Source organism: Gopherus evgoodei, chromosome 8 (genome assembly GCF_007399415.2).
Source record: "Gopherus evgoodei ecotype Sinaloan lineage chromosome 8, rGopEvg1_v1.p, whole genome shotgun sequence".
NCBI classification, from domain to species: domain Eukaryota; kingdom Metazoa; phylum Chordata; order Testudines; family Testudinidae; genus Gopherus; species Gopherus evgoodei.
The window spans coordinates 100,810,832-100,828,637 of NC_044329.1; the positions used below are offsets into that span (position 1 = coordinate 100,810,832).

At 46.3% G+C, this 17,806-nt stretch overlaps 1 protein-coding gene across 1 annotated transcript; it reads right to left on the reverse strand.

Annotated features, from left to right (window-relative positions):
- Positions 1–1,711: 1,711 nt before the first annotated feature.
- On the reverse strand, positions 1,712–14,228 carry LOC115656523 (cytokine receptor-like factor 1). Its single transcript, XM_030573333.1, has 6 exons — positions 13,909–14,228; positions 10,730–10,808; positions 8,956–9,076; positions 8,032–8,192; positions 3,856–4,004; positions 1,712–2,011 (listed from the first exon to the last, which is right to left on the reverse strand). Exons 2-6 carry the CDS (start codon positions 10,806–10,808, stop codon positions 1,826–1,828), a joined length of 696 nt encoding a protein of 231 aa, XP_030429193.1. The 5' UTR covers positions 13,909–14,228; the 3' UTR covers positions 1,712–1,825.
- Between the last annotated feature and the right edge of the window lie 3,578 nt (positions 14,229–17,806).

Sequence of the window (17,806 nt, forward strand, 5' to 3'; positions counted from 1 at the left end):
CCCTGCCTTCACTAGCAGGACCAAGTACTGATTTTGCCCTAGTTCCCTAAGTGGCCTCCTCAATGATTGAGCTCACAACCTGGATTTAGCAGGCCAGTGCTTAAACCACTGAGCTATCCCTCCCCCTATATGACCTTAATCTCTCCATGACTTGGTTTATAATACTTCCCTGCCCCCCATAAGGTACTTGGTGACCAAGCTGTCTATGCGGCAAAGAGTTCTGTGGCACCTTATAGACTAACAAATGTATTGGAGCATGAGTTTTTGTGGGTGAATACCTACTTCACTTGATGTGGAAAGCAGGTATTCACCCACGAAAGCTCATGCTCCAATATGTTTGTTAGTCTGTAAGGTGCCACAGGACTCTTGGCCGCTTTTACAGATCCAGACTAACACGGGCTACCCCTCTGATACTTAAGGTGTCTATCTAGAAAGTACATGGTCAGCTTAGATCTTCCTCCTTCTGACTTATATGAATTGAGTACCATGTCCCTTGCTGTGTGTGGCGGGGGGTGGGGGGGTGATTACTTGTTCTGTTCATTCCCTTTAGGGTACCTGGAATCAGCCACTGTCAGGAGACAGGACATTGGGCTAGCTGGACCTTTGGTCTGACCCAGTATGGCCATTCTTATGTACTGTGTTTGGGGCTTCTGGATAACACTTTGAAAACTGAAGCCACAGATTCTCTGCATAGATCTCATGGCACTTTTTCATGACAGTAAAGGTTTACATTGGCCAAAATAAGCTGTCCACGCTATGTGCACATCATCTCCACGCTCTGCTCCAAAGGTGGCTGACTCTGCATGGCCTTGGATGTATCTCTAGTTTGTAGGTGCTATATAAATGTAGCAATTTATTATGATTTTATGTTCTTACACCTACTATTTGATGGGTTTGCCTCACATTTTAAATTCCAGTGTCACACAGTCAGGAGAGTTGAGACCTATGAGTCACTCATTCTCTCTTCCTCCAGGAATGTTTTATAAATTCCAGGTTTCCAAGCTAACCCGGTCACAAAAACAAATGATACCTTAGCACTCTCTTAAGCAGAGGTGTCAAACACCGAGCCCACTTGGTATATTCATGTGGCCTACACGGTATATTTAGATTCTGCAGAATCTCAGCTTTCTTTTTTAAAAGTGGTAAGTTTCTAGCCTTCATGGCTGAAGAAGACGAATAAGAATTAATAATAATAATAATTAATAATAATCTTCCAAACGTGAGCCATGTGTAACTGCTGAGAATTATCCCTGAGCCTGCAGGCAGCCTGAAGCAATGGCTCTGAAAGCACAACCTCACAACCTTCAGTCTAACATGGGTTGTTTTTAACTTTCAAACTTAATGATGCTGCCTGACGTATCAGACTTAACTGTTTCGTCCCCGGACCCTGATTGTTTTATCACAGGGAATCTGGGAGTTGTTGCGGGAAGTGAAGAATACCTTTCCCAGCTCCAATTGCGACTCTGTAATTGTCAGTAAGGCCTTCTGGCTTGTAAAGAGGTCCCAGCTAGGTCTGGGCCTGGGACCTGGAGCTCACACAAATGGCTCAGCATTTACAGACCAAGCACACTCTGAGCGTTAGCGCCTTCTTGCTAGCTAACAATAATACAAACGGCGCCTTAGCTTTTATGGTTTCTTTTATTTTATAAGAAGCAGTACAAAATGTTTTCACAAAATGAATCACCAAAAAAATCTGCTCTTGGGACCCGATATTCACATGCCCTGTCTATTGCGATGCTGATAACAAAGCACTGGCTGTAGGTCACTTCCCGAGGCAGCATGCTGGGCTAGATGAACCATTGCCTTGTGTGGTGAATCTTCTATTTCACTGTGCTTCACTTTGCACTGGTTGTGCTGTGGCTTGGCCAGAACTGACTACAACTGGGGTGCTCCAGTCACTCCAAAAGCCTTTCCCGTCCGAGTTCTTGCAGCGGACCGCCAGGATGTACACAGTGTCTGGCTTCACACCATAAACAGAGTAGCTGGTCTGCTCACCCACATCAGGCTCTTGCTAATACGGAGAAAGAGAAAAACTTATTTAAATTACTTTCACTTCCCAAGAACAAGAGTAATTCCTTTGCTCCTTTATTCTTCAGTTAGCAGAAATAACTGAGAGGAAGAAAGATAATAATATTCAACACTCAGCATCTCCAAAGCATTTTTACATTTACATTAAGTTATGCACACAACAAGGAAACTGAGGCACAGCAAAGTGACTGTCTCAAGGCCATAGAAGAAATCAGTGTCAGCCCCAGGAGAAGAAAGAAGGAGGTCTTGGGACCCTGGAGCAATAAGCCACACCCTGGAAAGACACCTGTTTAAATAAATATGTTTCCTTTTTAAACAAATTTTGAATTATTCTCAAAAACCATTGTTTAGAATATTCCATGGTATATGGAATCACAGTCTGTCTCTAGAGGAGGTACTCATTAAAGAAAATAACTGCAATCTATAGACAAAAGGAAACAAACTTCCATGCAGCCTGAGTTCCAGCTTTGTCTCTTTTGTTTACCAGGGACCTCAACTTATCTGGAAATGTATAGCACACAGAGACATCTAGTGGCTAAATGTTATACTGCAAGTAAAATATCAATATGGAGCAACCACTTGGAAATCTACACCTACTCTAAAACAACAAGTATCTGGTGGCATCTTAAAGACTTAACAGATTTATTTGGGCATAAGCTTTCTTGAGTAAAAAACCACTTCTTCTGAAACCATTTTTATTATCGTTGGTTGTGCCTGCAGCTAGTGCATTTGCAGGAAAAACTGTTGAAGACTACTTAGGACAAAACCCAGGTCAGCAGGAGTGAGTCTGTGCTACACTGCATAAGTCAGTGGAGCTCCACCAGCTTACAGGCTCCAAGACCGATGCAGTTTATAGCAGGGCTGCTCCAAACTACACTGGCTTGTAATAACTCAAGAGGGGCCGTTATGCCAGTGGAGATTGCTGGAGCACAGCATGCTCCAGCCACACCCCCGACACCTCCAAGACATGGCCTAGACCTGGCTGTGCTGAATCTCTGCCAGCCAAGGACTTGCCTATGCTGGAAGAATCTTTAGCTGCCCAGTTAAGGCAGCTTCCTGGCCCTTGATGCGGCCAGAGGGGCTGAAAGGGGTAGGAGAAGGGCAGAAATGGGTGGGAACAGGACAGAGTCTGGCCATGACATTTGGATCCTGAGCTGGGGTAGTCTTTTCTTCTAAAACAATCATAGACATCCGAGAGGGTTCAGCTTGTTAGTCCACCCTCCTGGCCAACGGCTATATTGTTTCCTAAAAGGGGCCTTTCTGTTCCGTCACTTTCAGTGTTCCTCCAGAGTGTATGTGTAACCCACACACCACCTGGGTGTGGCATTCTGCGCCCTCTAGAGGCACCGAGATTGCTTAGAGATTAATGAGTCTGCTACAGCCTTAGCTAAGAGGCACCTGGCTTTTAGCTTATGCAGTAAAGGCTCATGCATTTAGCTCCAGAGATCCCAGATTTGATCCCTCCCACCAATGACTGGGGTCTGTCGGTGTTACATATGGCCAATACTGAACTCGCACTAAGATACTGACCGCAGGGTCAGAGCCATCTCTGATGTAAGCCCAGTGAAGCCCATGGAGCTACAACAGGGATGACACAACTGCTTATTGTATTGCTTTACTTGTGACAGCTCATCTGCTGCTGTTGAACACCCTATCTTCTGAAAGTTCCTAGCCCACGTTCACGTTTCCCAGGCAGTATGCAGACTTCTGTGGCACACGGTTCCTTGCAAACCAGGCATGGTTCCCCAGGGCTTTGGGAAGGAAAGCCCCATGCCTGTTACACTACAGACCAGCCCATCGGAAGCAAGGAAAGCAAAAGTGACTCACCTCCCATTCGCCACTCCCCTGTTCTTGGTACTGAAGCTCAAACACCAGTGGGAAATAGGAGGCTGCCACACCAAGTGGGTACCCCCATTCTAAGGATAGGTGGGTGCCAAATCCAGTGGCCTTCAGGCCCTCTGGTGGTTCGGTTTTAGCTATTAAAAAAAAGAAGAAGAAGGTGAAAAGAGGGGCTAAACTCACATTGTGGGTACACGGGACATGGGTGGAGGTTTGGCTATGTGCCCATGTGTACGTGTGTGATCAGTGGTTTGTTCATGCTCCAGGGTAAAATTTTTGAAAGCGCCTGAGCGATTTAGATGGCTAGATCCCATTTCCAAGCGACTTATACACTCAGGAGCCTAAGGCCCATAGGTTTTCAATGGGACTTTGGTGACTGTGTCATTTTGAAAATGGGACTAGGCCCCAGATCCTCCAAGGTATTTAGGCACTACAATGAGCATTAGGTGCCTAAATACCTTGGAGGATCTGGGCCTCGGCGCCTAAGTCATTTAGTTTTTTCTGAAGATTTTGCCCCTCGTCACAAGAGGAGGAAATCACTAAAACAGATTCATTAATATCTTCCCCATAGCAAAGAGTAATGAATCTACAGTGGAAGAGGAAACTGCCATCTCAGCAGTCTGGACAGGGAGTGCCGCTCCCATTTGAATTTTGGCTAAAGCCGGCATTGTGAGTCTTGTTATCTAACAGCCAACTAAAGTTTCTGTTGACTGGCAGCAATCAGTATAACAGCTCACCAGGAGCGCATGGCCACTAGCAGTAAAATTGCCCTATGTTCTCCTGTCTTAGCACTTGTGAACTAGATGTTCCTAAAATATCTGCCAGCAACACTGCTCAACCTAGGAGTCCTGCCAGTGCAAGATTGGCTCTGAGGTTTTATGGGGATCCAAAGGAACTCCCCTCCTCCCAAGCCCAACCACTGAAAAAAACCAAGTGGTGGTGATGAGCACCACAAACCACATTGACTTCAGAGAGCTCTTCCCAGAATCTGGCCCCAGTGCCCTTAGTTACATAACTACACAAGGGTCTATAACTTCACTTCCCCCAAGCAAAACCCCGATTCAGGGATGCACTGAAGCACACGCTTAAGTGCTGCTTTCCTGAATAAGGCCACTTTTCTCCATCAGGCCAAAGTCTTCGAGGAAGTGGGGGAAATCCTGAGAAGTCACATTGGCCAATAGAAAAGAGCTCTCCATGTTACTAAGAGTAAGTCTCAATGTGAAGAAAGTCTCTAACGTAATTCTAGGTACAATAGGGCAGAGAAGTATTACGACTGAGTAAACTACTGTGTGTGCTGCTCAATCTGGGGGTGATTTTCCTGCTCCTCGCAGTCTGTTGTGTGTGTGTGCTACAGTTGCTGGTTTCTGAAGCTGCCGCCTGGAGCATGCAAGGGCAGAGGCTGTTTGCTGAGGGATCAGAGGGGAGAGGTTTGTGTGTCGGGGGAAAGAACTCCTTTGGGGGAGACAAACTGGTCTCAGTGCAGAAGTAACCAGGTCAGTCCCTGGATGGAAATATAAGAATGGCCATACATCCATATAAGAACTGGACTAAGAATGGTCCAGCTAGCCCAGGAGCCCATTTTCCGACAGTGGCTGGTGCCAGACGCTTCAGTGGGAAGGAACAAAACAGGGCAATTTTTGAGGGATCCATCCTGTTGTCCAGTCCCAGCTTGTGGTAAAAAGAAAGACTCTGCTCCTATTGCACACTTGCCCCATTTGTGTGTGTGTGTGCGCGCGCACGTGTGTGAGAGAGAGAGAGAGAGAAAGAGAAATTTGACTCCTATCGCACACTCACTTCATGTGTGTGTGTGGCTACTATTGCACACTTTGTGTGTGTGTGTGTGAGCAAGAGAGAGAGAGAGAACGGCTACCCCATGCACAGTTTGTGTGTGTGTGTGTGTGTGAGAGAGAGAGAGAGAGGACGCTATTCCTATTGCACACTCACTCTGTGTGAGAGAGAAAAACTCTACTCCTATTGCACACTTTGTGTGTGAGTGATTTGACACCTATCGCACAATCACTTTGTGTGTGTGTGTGAGAGAGAGAGAGAGACTACTCCTATTGCACACTCACTCTGTGTGTGTGTGTCATGCTCTCTCTCTCTTCCCCACACGCACAAACCTGGCACCGAATCAAGCAAGAGCCACCAGCGGAGGAAAAGGCTGAGTTGCTTCACTCTGCAGCTGGGGGGATGGGTAACTCACGCTGCTGTAGGCTGAACAAGGGAAAAAAAAGGCAGTTTATAGGGAGGAGAAGCTGGCAGCAAAGAGATGGGAGAGAGGGAAACTGGAGCCAATGTCGGGGCATTTTAACCACCACTGCCTTTGAAAGAGGCCCATTACATTCAGGGGCTGCCACCCACCCCCTGCTTGGGAGTTAACATGCTGCTCAAACAAAATATATGGGAAGAAACAGCTCTAGTCATGGGTCTGTCAATGCAGCACATTTCTCAGTGTCAGGGGACTGAATTAGCACACTGTAGTGCCCCGGCTGGGTCTTGCCTGTGTAGATGGGAACAGTCCATCTTAGAATCATGTTACAGTCCTTAGAAGACATGGTTATTGACCTGGCTTAGACCCATCCACAACGTGGCTGGGGCATGCTGCGTTACATCCCGGTCCCCTGACACTGTTCAGAAGGGACTTCTATCAGACCATCACCCAGCTCTAGATGTTCAGAGGCACTAAACTCACAGGTGTGACATGCTGACTTTCTAGAGTCTCATCCAGCTGAAATCTGACTCATCCTGGCCCTTCTCTACAGGACACGAGGGGATTAGTTTACTTACTGCTGTCTCTGTGGTGGGCCTCAAACACGAGGAAGAAGGGCCTGGTTCTCTGACTCTGGAGCTGCTGCTGCATGTGAGGAGCTCCCCATCGACTTCAGGGGAAGCGGTTCACATGCAGGGGCTGCAGAACTGAGCCAGGGGCAAACAGCCCATTCATGTTGCAAGAGCCACTCGGCATCGAAATGGAACAGGGCAGGTTTTATGGCATCCAGCCAGAGTTAGAGAGATTGCAACTCCTGGGCCAATAATCCTCCGTTGTCCCAACCCCTCTCCTCCAAAAAGTATCTGCGCTGTGAGAACCATTGTGGGGAAGAGAATATAAAAAAGTAAAGCGTAGCTGCAGCAGGATAGGACTTGGGAGACTGTGTTCAATCCAGCAGGCTGCCTGGAGGGATGGCGAGAGAGCAGATACCGGGCGAAGGCCGAGATAAAGCGAGTGGGATGCCTAGAAGTGTAAAAAGCCCTGTTAGGAAGGGGTCTGCCCCTGGATGGAATCACACGAGATAAGGGATGCGCAGAGGCTTTGCCCCCTGGCTCGATGCCCCCTCTCCTCTTCAGCACCAGAGACTATTGGAGCTACACTGTTGACTGAAGCTCCTTTGTTTATAATTAGAGGAGGGCCTGAGAGCAACCATGGGATCTGACTGTCCCTGGGTTTTTGTTCACATTTTGAACGTTAAAAGCAGAGGGTGCTCTAGTGGGGGCTTTGTGGGCAAGCGGCCACAGCAGGGAAAAAAGGTGGTGTTTTACCATGTGTTTAGCTGGCGCGTATTAAAACCCCACCATGGATAAGGCATTGGTAGTTTTCACATTAGCATGCTGAGGTTTGACCTGCTAACACATGTGAAAACTGAAAGCTGCCTTGTCCGCCCCAAGATTGTAACTCAAGTTAATTATGATGGCTTAGCTAACGCATGGTAAAACCACCTTTTTGCCAAGTGAAGACAAGGCCTAGGTGGTCAGGAATAGCCTGCCCCTCGCCTACATAACGGTACTTCTCCACAAAGGGTGTTTGAAAGCTTCAGTCATAACTATCCCTTGCGACACCAAGGTGAGGTTGTATTATTCCTACTTGATAGATGGGGAAACTGAGACCCAGGACGTTTGGTTTGTATATGGGCACAGAGGGAATCAATATCTCATTTTTTTCTAGCTCCCAGTCCCAGACTAAGACCACTGGAACACGACACCTTCCTCTAAGGGCTTGATCCAAGCCTATTAATGTCATTAAGAATCTCTCCATCCACTCCAGTGGGATCAGGGTCAGAACACAAATGTGAGTATTTGCTCTAATTTCCTCTCTGCCATAAATACAATTAAACAAAGAACCAACCACGCAAACACGACCTGAAACGCATTCACGCACAGCCCACACACCAATGTCTTCAGTGTTAACAATCAGCTTTTCTGACATCTGGTTCCCAGCTTCCACCCAGATTTCATAGGTCAAGTACAGGCAGAGGTTGGTGCGGCTGAAATAGCAGGAGTTGGGGCCACTGGTGACATAGTCTTTGCATTCTTCGGCTTCTGTTATTCCCCTAAACCAAGTGAACAAAGAGTGAGGAGACCATCCCATCCAGAGGTCTCTGTGCAGGAAGACATACAATGCCCTCCCAGTCCACCCTCCCCTGCATGCCCTCCCACTCCTTTTTAAAGCTGCATTTTTTCTGGGTTCGCGCCTGAGGCATGTGGAAATCTCTAGGTAGTGAATTTTTCAACCCATCGCACTGCTGATGGAACATGCATGTGCTTTGCCAACCACTGGGATGTCCATTTGGATGACTGGAAAGGTGCACTTGGTGTGGCCAGCTGCAAACACCCCAGCGCCTTTTGCCGAGGTATGCAGTACGCTGTGCCCCAGGAGAGAGTAGTTAGATCAAAGGCCATCGCATTAGTGTGTATGATTTAGATACACACTTAACAAGTGCTGGTGCTACTTGTTTCTAACACACAGCATTCTAAAGGAGTAATCTAGACACCCGCAATAACACCAAGAAGGCCAATGCTGGAGAATTTATCTATATGGGTGGAAAGGTACTTAGACAATTGTTCTGATTCCCACCCCCCATCTGAGGGGACACTACAGTGCAGCTACTGTGCAACTAAAATACTGCAGCCCACACCACTCTCAATACATTGGAATAAAGAGAAAGAAGGGGAACTCCGTGCAGTGAATTGTATAATGTCAAAAAAAGAGCGTTACGTCCCCTTGCTGGATGCTGTGGAGTCTCCCATAAACATGCAGTAATTCAAGGATCATGTTTCATAGCTGGGATAAAGTTTTCACCCAGTTTTATTTACCTCATCTTATATCTGAGGTGGACTGTTGTATTGGATGCAGCACCATCCTGTGGAGTCCAATAGCATGACATGCACTTTGGATAAAACACTAAGCACTGCAAGTGGAAGGCGGCAGAGGCTCCTAGAGATTGCAAGGGGAGAACAGAGTGATATATCATCAAACAGATCGATGGCCTTTTTCATTATGCCACTGGAACTAGGGAGCATCTTGCTGGTAATCTTCAGAATGCTCTATGCAGGGAGGAGTTAACATTCAAAAAAGCCACAATAATCTTACTGCACTTTATCTTGCATATCCCCCGAATACACATCTATACCCACAGGGGGAACATTGCCTTTTTACACAGCCTAAACAGGAGATCTTCTCCACCTAGCCATCCTCACAGCCAGGCTGGTTTCACCTCCAGCCTCTAGTTAGGAGTGATAATTCTAAGACTCTATTTTCAGGGGCTTATAATTTAGCTGTAAAATTTGCTCCAGGCTGGACCTTGGCAGGCACAGTCTCCACAAGGGGTTTGTTTTGTTCAAACTCTGCAAGCAAACATCTGTTTACCCATCTTGATGGATAAGAGTACAAAAAAAGTATCACTCCGGCAGTTTTTCAGCTATGCTTAAAACAAACATTTGATGTACTTACTTTTGTGCAGGCCCTTGATCCATACAATGGAAAAGTAACATTTGCTTTCTGGGGTAGGAGGAAGCCAATGAAAGCCACAAAACTATTTTATTTAGCAATGTGGCTTTCAGCATATGCATGCTATGTTTTTCTTCTCCCAGTGACTGTGAACACCTGGATTAAGGTCTTGGGCCTTCAATCACATATTGCTATTTTAGGAGCTCTGATCCCCCTTTGCACATTGCTGAACCTCAGGTAACAGAAACAGCTGCTGATACCCAGCTTCATCTGCCTTGCCCTCCCATGGCCCAGAACTCTTTCTACCTGCCCTCCTGGGTACCCAAAGCCCCACCCTTCCCTTCCTTTCCCTTCCCCAGCAGCAACCTCCAAGCCAGCTGGCAGAAGTGGGGAGACAAAGGGATGGAGAAGTCTCTGTGTGCTGAAGACTGTAGCTTTGACCCTGCAAGTCTTGCCCATCATGCAGCAGGTTGGTATGCTCCAGTGCAAATGGAAGCTACATATCTGGGCAAGTCAGGTTGAGTACTAGGCATACTGCATAGTAGCAAGCTGCAACCCCCTGGTGTGCTTGCTCCTTTACTTATACACACGCAGGGTAAAGGAAGGGCAGGCTGTGGTAAGAGACCTGGGTCAAAGTGTCAGTCCCATCATGCTAATCAGCTGCTGAACTGCACGTTTCCCTCTCTGGCTTTGCTCCTGCTGTTAGGCAGGATAACATGGCAGCTGCACAGTGCACTGAGTCATCCAGGATCGGACTCCCCCACACTGTCTGCCCTGCTCATCGCTTTTCACCTTCTATTTATAGACACAACACCCCATAACTGCCCTGTACCAGGATCAAGCCCTCTGTCACTAGCAAGACTTCACTGAATGTTACCTGCACTCGGATTTAGCATCTCACACGATGTTGTAAGCTCTTCAGGGGCAGGGCTGTGTTTGTGCAGCACCTAGCACTATGGGGCCGGGTCTATGATTGGGCTCCCTAGACGTGGCTGCAATACAAAAATAATGGAATGATCACAGCCCTATGATGAAACTGATCTCAATTGCAAGCAGCAGGAAGTATCGCCAATGGGTAATAGCAATGAATTCACCTCTCTTTTGCTTCTCAGTTTACAGTGCATAGATCTTGTATTTTACCTTTCGGTGCCAGGTGCCTGCCAGAGATCCTCATTATTACAGCCCAGATGAGGAAGTAGTAGTTAAGCATCCCTGCCATCTGGGGAAACATAATGGATTGAGCATATGGACAATTAAAAATGCAATGATATATTGAGAGGTCTGTCTCTAGCTTATTTTAAACATTCAGGGCTTCAGCTTCCTGATGCTACCATGCATTGGAAGAAGCAAGCACCTCTTCCTCTGTGATTTGGTACATGATGTGTGAAAAGAAAAACATGCCCCTCAGCCCAAACGCAAGGACCGGCTAGGATTTGGTGGCTCACTCATAGGTAACATAGGTTGGATGGGATCAGATGTTCCCCTGACGCCTGTCGGGGCTTAGGCGGAGAACTAGTGTGGGTGGTGATGGCCTCTCTCTTATGGTAATGAAAGGCATTCTCTTTGTTTGAGCAACTGGCCCTTTAAACTGTGGCCTGCGGGGGGCTGGGAGTTAGGACTGCTAGGGTCTGCTCCCAGCTCTAAGAATGACTTGTGATATGCCCTTGGGAATCCCCTTCATTGCTCTGGTCACTCCTCTTCAACAATGGTTGTACTGGTACTGGGGTGATGGGAGGCACCACTGATGATTGCTTTACAGGGCATTGAAATGCCCAGCCAAAAGGCGCTCCCTGACTGTACACAGGATAATGGAGCATGAGTTATGTTTATTGAGCAGAAAATTGAGGCCTCCTAACAGTGCCAAGGTTCGGCCATGTCACGGTAAAGGGGGGATTGAGTTCGCAGGGGATGGAGCTCTCCATAGATGAAATACTGTGCAGGGTTTTCCTCTCTTTAGTTGCTAGATATGTTCTTTGTGAGCAGTGAGTTCCACAGGTTAATGTGTACAGGGATCCAGCTGCTGCTGCATTGCGCTCATTTCACCAGGCTTCTGACCGGAGTTGGAAACGAGAGCAGATTGGCTGGAGGTGTCCCATAGGCCCTCTCAGTGTTAGAGCTGGAGCTGTGCTAGCAACAGCCTTGTCCAGAAAGCCAGCGGGTTGTAGCAGGCTTTCCCAGAGCAGTCTGCATAGGGGATTTTATCCTGACATCTGTGCTGCTCAGCCTACGCTTTGGACAAAGCCTCAGGTCTATTGTAGCACATTATTTATGTGGCAGGGACCCTGGAATCATGTGGCACTGGCCTTCCCTGCTCCCAGGGCTTCTCCCTCACTGTCTCCTCCCTGCTCAGTTCCAGTCAGTGCAAGGGTTTAGAATTTAGACTAGTGAAAATTCATCTTAAGATAAATATTGGCCTGGGGAAAAACTGCTTGGCCTTTTTAACATTTACAGTTACATAGAACTAGATGTTTATCCATTCATGGCATATTCTATGTATGGAAATCATTGGTTTGTATATATTAATTTCTAATGGGCAAGGATTATCCCATAATCTGATCTAATTGACAGAGCTCATAGGCACCGCCTAGCGGTCTGACAGCATAGGATTTAAAGACAGGAACTCCTCTAGTATAATCCTGGCACTCTCTCTGTGTCCTGAGGCAAGTCACAGCACTTTTATGCCTCAGTTTCCCCTCTTATAAAATGAAGCTAATACCTGCCTATGCACCTCATGGGGATGTTGTGTGGGTTAATGTCTGTAAAAGGCCTTGAAGATGAACCAGTGTATCTGCACCAGTGCGACAATGGCTTTTAAATATGTGTTTAAACATGCTTTTTTAACAATGGAGCCATCCCATGCTTGATTTGCCATTGATGATCTTGCTTGTACCAGGGGAGCTCACAGGAGTGGCGCTCATAAATAATCAATGACAGCGTAACTGAAATGGTGAATAATACTAATGGGGTGGATGGGAGTCTACGACATGGCACTTATCCTGTACAGTGGGCCAAATTCCAGGCTTAATGACACTCCATGGGCTGGGTTATAAATGGAGGACCCCTGCTCCACTCATCCACAGCAGATTTCCCATGCATAGCAGAGAGAGATTAGCACTAAGACCAAGGGGCAAATACAGCCTGGTAGTAGGAACTGAATTTTTAGTTGTAATTTGTTAAGTCCCTTGACCAGCATCATTTGATGGAAAAATATGCCCCATGCAAGACCACTGCTGCCCTGGTCTTTGTTGCTCCTCTAACTTCATCCTCCCTTCTGTTTCTCCTTCCCTTTCACCCCTTGTCTTTCTCCTCCTCTCTTCCCTCTGCAGTTCCTTCCCTCCAACAACTCCCAATTCCCACCCCTCGGCTCATTCTATCTGCTAAAAGAAACAGCAGTGAAATAGTTAATATTGACATTGAAGTGTCATCATTGAGCTTCGGAGTCAACAAACCAGTAAGCCTAATGAGGGACAGGGGAGTCAACACTTCTGAGAGCCACTGTTTAGGCTGCCTGAAGACAGAGGCAGACATTCCTGCATCAGTTACCCTCAGTTCTTCCCAACCAGGAATGAAATGGAAAAATTAGATTCTGCAGGCCATAAATACCTCAGGTGGGCTGGGTGTCCTCCCTTCCCTATGCACTGTTGTTCTTCAGTGACCTGAAGAGGAGTTCGGAGTAAGCCCAAACGCTTGTCTCTCACCAACAGAAGCTAGTCCAATAAAAGAGATTATCACACCCTCCTTGACTCTCTAATATCCCTGTCCTACCTCCTAAATGGATAGTCACAAGTATGTCCTTAAGCATCATCCAAATGCATAGGGCTTTATGGGAACATGCAGCGCACAGCTGGTTAATAATGTTTTATCGCCATCTAGTGTGGTTCTGATCCTGCAAATTGTTCAGCCACAGGTTTCCCAGTGAGACAGTGAGCATTCTGTGCATGGAGAGCTTGCACGACCAGGCTCTTAATGGAGAATACTTTTGAAGTCTTTTAAAAAAGAAATTAAAGCTACTGTCTACTGCCCCATTGCAACTCATGTGGAATGTCTTAACTCTGTACTTCCTGGCTGACCTGAGTAATTGGCAGAGGATAAAGTTCTCATTGGGCAACACGGCCTTGGGGAAATCACTTGTAAATACCTGTCATTTGGTGGCCCTTACTGCATTCCAAAGCCAAATTGTTTAGCTAGGGATAAAAGTCAGCCCTGGCAAGGCTGCTTTAGCTGTAACCAGAAGAGGATGAACTCATCTCTTCTCCCTGCCATTCAGTTCAAGAAGCATCAGAATGGAAAGCAATAACAGCAAAGTATCTCTTACATACCTCAGCAGAAGGTCTCCAGTCTCCGTTGACTTGTTGCAATGAGTCTATATTCACCCGGCAGGTCAGCGTTGGCTCAGGACTATTGGTGGGTTGGGTTTAATTGCGGGGGTGGGGTGGGAAACAAACATCTTCTCCAGACTATTTTTGGTACCTGATTTATACCAAATTTCCTCTTTAAAAAGAGAACAATGTTGTTTCAGAGGAAACCAGTTTGCCCAGAGTCATTCTCATGAAGAGTGGCACCTGTGAGGTTCTCTTGGGTCTTTTCATCTACAGGACTTTCCCTTGTTAGAACAAAGACTTGCGGAGAGTCCCTGGTTTTAGGAAGTGCCTAGCTGGCACTCTGGCTACTCCACTTCCACACAACTGCTATAAAACAAAACCAGAAGTAGAAAAGGTCCAGCAATTTACAGGAATTGCACTGTAAGTCTAGTGCATTAACCCCCGGTGTCACAGATGCCACTTGCTGAGGGTCTCCTAACAGGGAGTGTTATTAGCCAGGTAATTTTACTTGGCGGGAAAAGGGATGATTATGCCTGGCTTTCCCTTCAGGGGTGTCAAATTGATTGCATGGAGTGGCTTGAATTCCTCATCTAGTCATGGCCCATAAACGGAAGCAAAAAACTGGGACTCCATACCCACCTCCATCCACAGCAGAACATCTACTGATGTCAGTAGGAGGTTTGATCAAGGAGGTAATCAGGTCTTTATAAAGTAACTAAATGTTTAGATATTTTTAAAGTATTCCATTGCCACATTTACTATCACCCAGTGGGAAAGCATACTCTTGGATGGGCCCACTGCTATTTCTGCCCTTGATATTTTTTCTTCCTTCCCCAACCTCCTTTCTGTCTCTCTCTATTCTTCTCTCTGCATTTCCTTCTCTCCTTCCACTCCCCATTCCAACCCCCCGACCCCTGGTATTTTCTCCCATCCTCAATGTTATCAGTAACACAATTGTTAATGTTGACATGAGACGGTCATCATTTTAGTCGACAGTCCAATGGGATTAATAGGGGGCAGAGAAGTTCATGTGTCTGAGAAACGTTCTTTCAGACTGACTGCAGAATCAGGCAGGCAATGTGACATCACTTTACCTTTGGTTTGCATTTGGAAGGTTTCCTTCATAAGCGTGAGGAATTTTTTTATTTTAGTTTAAATGAAAGCTGAGATTCTGCCCAGTCTGAAAGTGTTATGGAAACCACATGAACACATCAGGTGGGTTGAATCTGACCCACCAGCTGCATGTTTGATGCATGTGTTGCACTTGAACTTAAAAGTCTGGTTCTACTCTGAAAAGCGACGTTATAAAAGGCCATTAATGGGGCTCCACGTATATTGTCAAATGTGCTCAATTTACAGATAAAAATAATTTTTTTCTAACTGCAGCCCTGGAAAGTCACTCTAGCCAAGCTGGGTAATTTTCCCCTCTCCTACCTAACACCACAGTGCATAAAGGTGCTATAAGCCAAGTTAGAGATCCACCCGGGGGTATATCAACTCATTGAGATACGTGCCTAGTTTTACAACAGGCTACTTAAAAAGCACTAGCAAAGTCAGTACAAACTAGAATTTGTTTATACTGCTCTATATACTATACACTGAACTGTAAGTACAATATTTATATTCAAATTGTTTTATAATTATAATGGTAAAAAGGAGAAAGTCAGCAATTTTTCAGTAATAGCATGCTGTGACACTTTTGTATTTTTATGTCTGATTTTGTAAGTTTTTAAATGAGGTGAAACTTGTGGGTACACAAGACAAAGTCAGATTCTTAAAAGGAGTACAGTAGTCTGGAAAGATTAAGAGCCACTGGTTTTCAACAAGAAAACAGCTCACTTTCCCTTAAGTGGGTAACTTTAAGAAAAAACAGAAGTGGAGCTGATTCTGAGTATACTCGGGGTGCAAGTCTTCTGGCAGCAAAGGGGCCATTTGTACACAGGCAGTTCTCTGGGTAGAACTGCACTTTGTATTGCCTAAAATAATCTTTAAAGAAAAAAAACACAGCTTAGGCACCCTAGAGACAGTTCTGTCTCGAGTCTCTTTCACTTTCACTGCCTCAGCAAAGAAGAGTTTGGGGCCTCCCTGCAAATTCTATTAGATCTTTGCTCACCTTGCAAAACCACCATACAGTTCAACACAACTTGGCCAGGTTGGGCCAAGGCCTGGAGCCCAAGTAGAGTATCAACACAGTTGTGTGGGAAAATGCTCTCTCCATGGTTGGAAGTTCCAAACGTTTGTGATTTCAAGTTGCATGCACACATCCAACAGAGAGAGTAAAACTGACCTGAATCAAAAATGGAGCAGGAAACCAGGACACGGCCTTTCTGGAATAAAACCTAAGGACTAATGCAGAGCCTGTTGATCTTGAATTGCCTTCATGCCAGTCCAGCATATTGTTGACATGCTGTTGTGTCAGTATGGTTTTGAGTATTTAACTTGTGTCAACTGGGTCCAGTTACTTGTGAGAAGTGGATTGTGGTTTAGACACTGTGGGTAGCAACAAGCAGACTAAGGGCTTGGCTACACTTGAGAGTTACAGCGCTGGTGGTGGCTTTACAGCACTGTAACTTACTCCGCGTCCACACTGGCAAGGCACATACAGCGCTGTATCTCCCTGGCTACAGCGCTGCATGTACTCCACCTCGACGAGAGGAATAAAGAGAACAGCGCTGCGGTGCCAGTGTAAACAGTGATTCATCTTACTACACTGTAACTGACCTCTGGAACCTTCCCATAATGCTTTTAAGTAAAGATAACACTCTTTGTTTTGTTGTGAACTCTGGGCTCCTGGAGCTGCTTATCTAAAAAACAAACACAGCTCCTGTTTGCTGTGAATGAGCAGAGGCAGGCAGGGGAATCCCTTTGGAATGTCCACAGCTAGTGTTTGCTTGAGGCGAGAAGCAGCATGGCAGGCGGGCGGGGGTGTGTGTGTGTCCATTTCGGAGCAGCTGCTTATCTGGTCTGTGAGGAAAAAAAGGCGGCTATTTGCATTTAGTGAATGAGAGAGGGGTGGGGGATGGGGTCGGAACTTGCAAGGCAGGGAGCTGACACAGTGTCAGCTCCAAAAATCCATTCTCTCTGTCTCCTCCACGCTCCCTGTCACATCCACCCCACCCCGCTCTTTTGAAAAGCACGTTGCAGCCACTTGAACGCCGGAATAGCTGCCCACAATGCACCACTCCCAACAGCGCTGCAAATGCTGCAAATGTGGCCACACTGCAGCACTTTCCCTACACAGCTGTACGAAGACATCCTTAACTCCCAGCGCTGTACAGCTGCAAGTGTAGCCAAACCCCAAGGGTTAGGTCTTCACTCAGCTATTACTCCCCTAACGATCAGTCATACACCTACCCGCAATGCTCTAGAACGAATTGTTACTCATTGCATTGCAGATAGCCATCTCCAACATCTGACTCAGTCATGTTTCCAGCCCACCATCCCTAATTTGAAATGAATGTCTGTATTACACTATTCTAAATTAGGGAGTCATTGCTTTGAAATTAATAAAAAGAATTGAGTAGTGTAAGATGTCTGGAGAATGCAGTGCTGGGCAAAGTCACGGACTCCACGAACTTCGGAGTGGAGTGCTGCTTCAGCTTTCAATATGCGTGGAGAAAAAAGGGGGCTGGCAGATACAACGGGTGGATAATCATTTCTCTCTCATTATCTTGGAGGAGATCTGAATGTGGACTGTTGTGAACACCTAACATACAGTTGCTCCACATGCACCAACCATCTTGACCTAGTAGCACTTTGTGAGACAGACAAGTGCTGACCGGCAGTGATTAGGGGAAGTACTTCCTGAAGCAACTTGACATGATGACGACATGTTGGACTCCTTGCCCCATCACATTTCCAGGGCCAACAATACACAAGTTTCACTTATCCCAGT

Excerpts from the sequence above, each read along its gene's own strand:
- LOC115656523 (XM_030573333.1), bottom strand. The coding sequence starts at position 10,808 with ATGGCAGGGATGCTTAACTACTACTTCCTCATCTGGGCTGTAATAATG. Across the intron at positions 4,005-8,031 it reads TGTTAACACTGAAGACATTG|CTAAAACCGAACCACCAGAG; the intron begins GTGTGTGGGCTG and ends TTTTTTTAATAG. Across the intron at positions 2,012-3,855 it reads AGGGGAGTGGCGAATGGGAG|CAAGAGCCTGATGTGGGTGA; the intron begins GTGAGTCACTTT and ends TCTCCGTATTAG.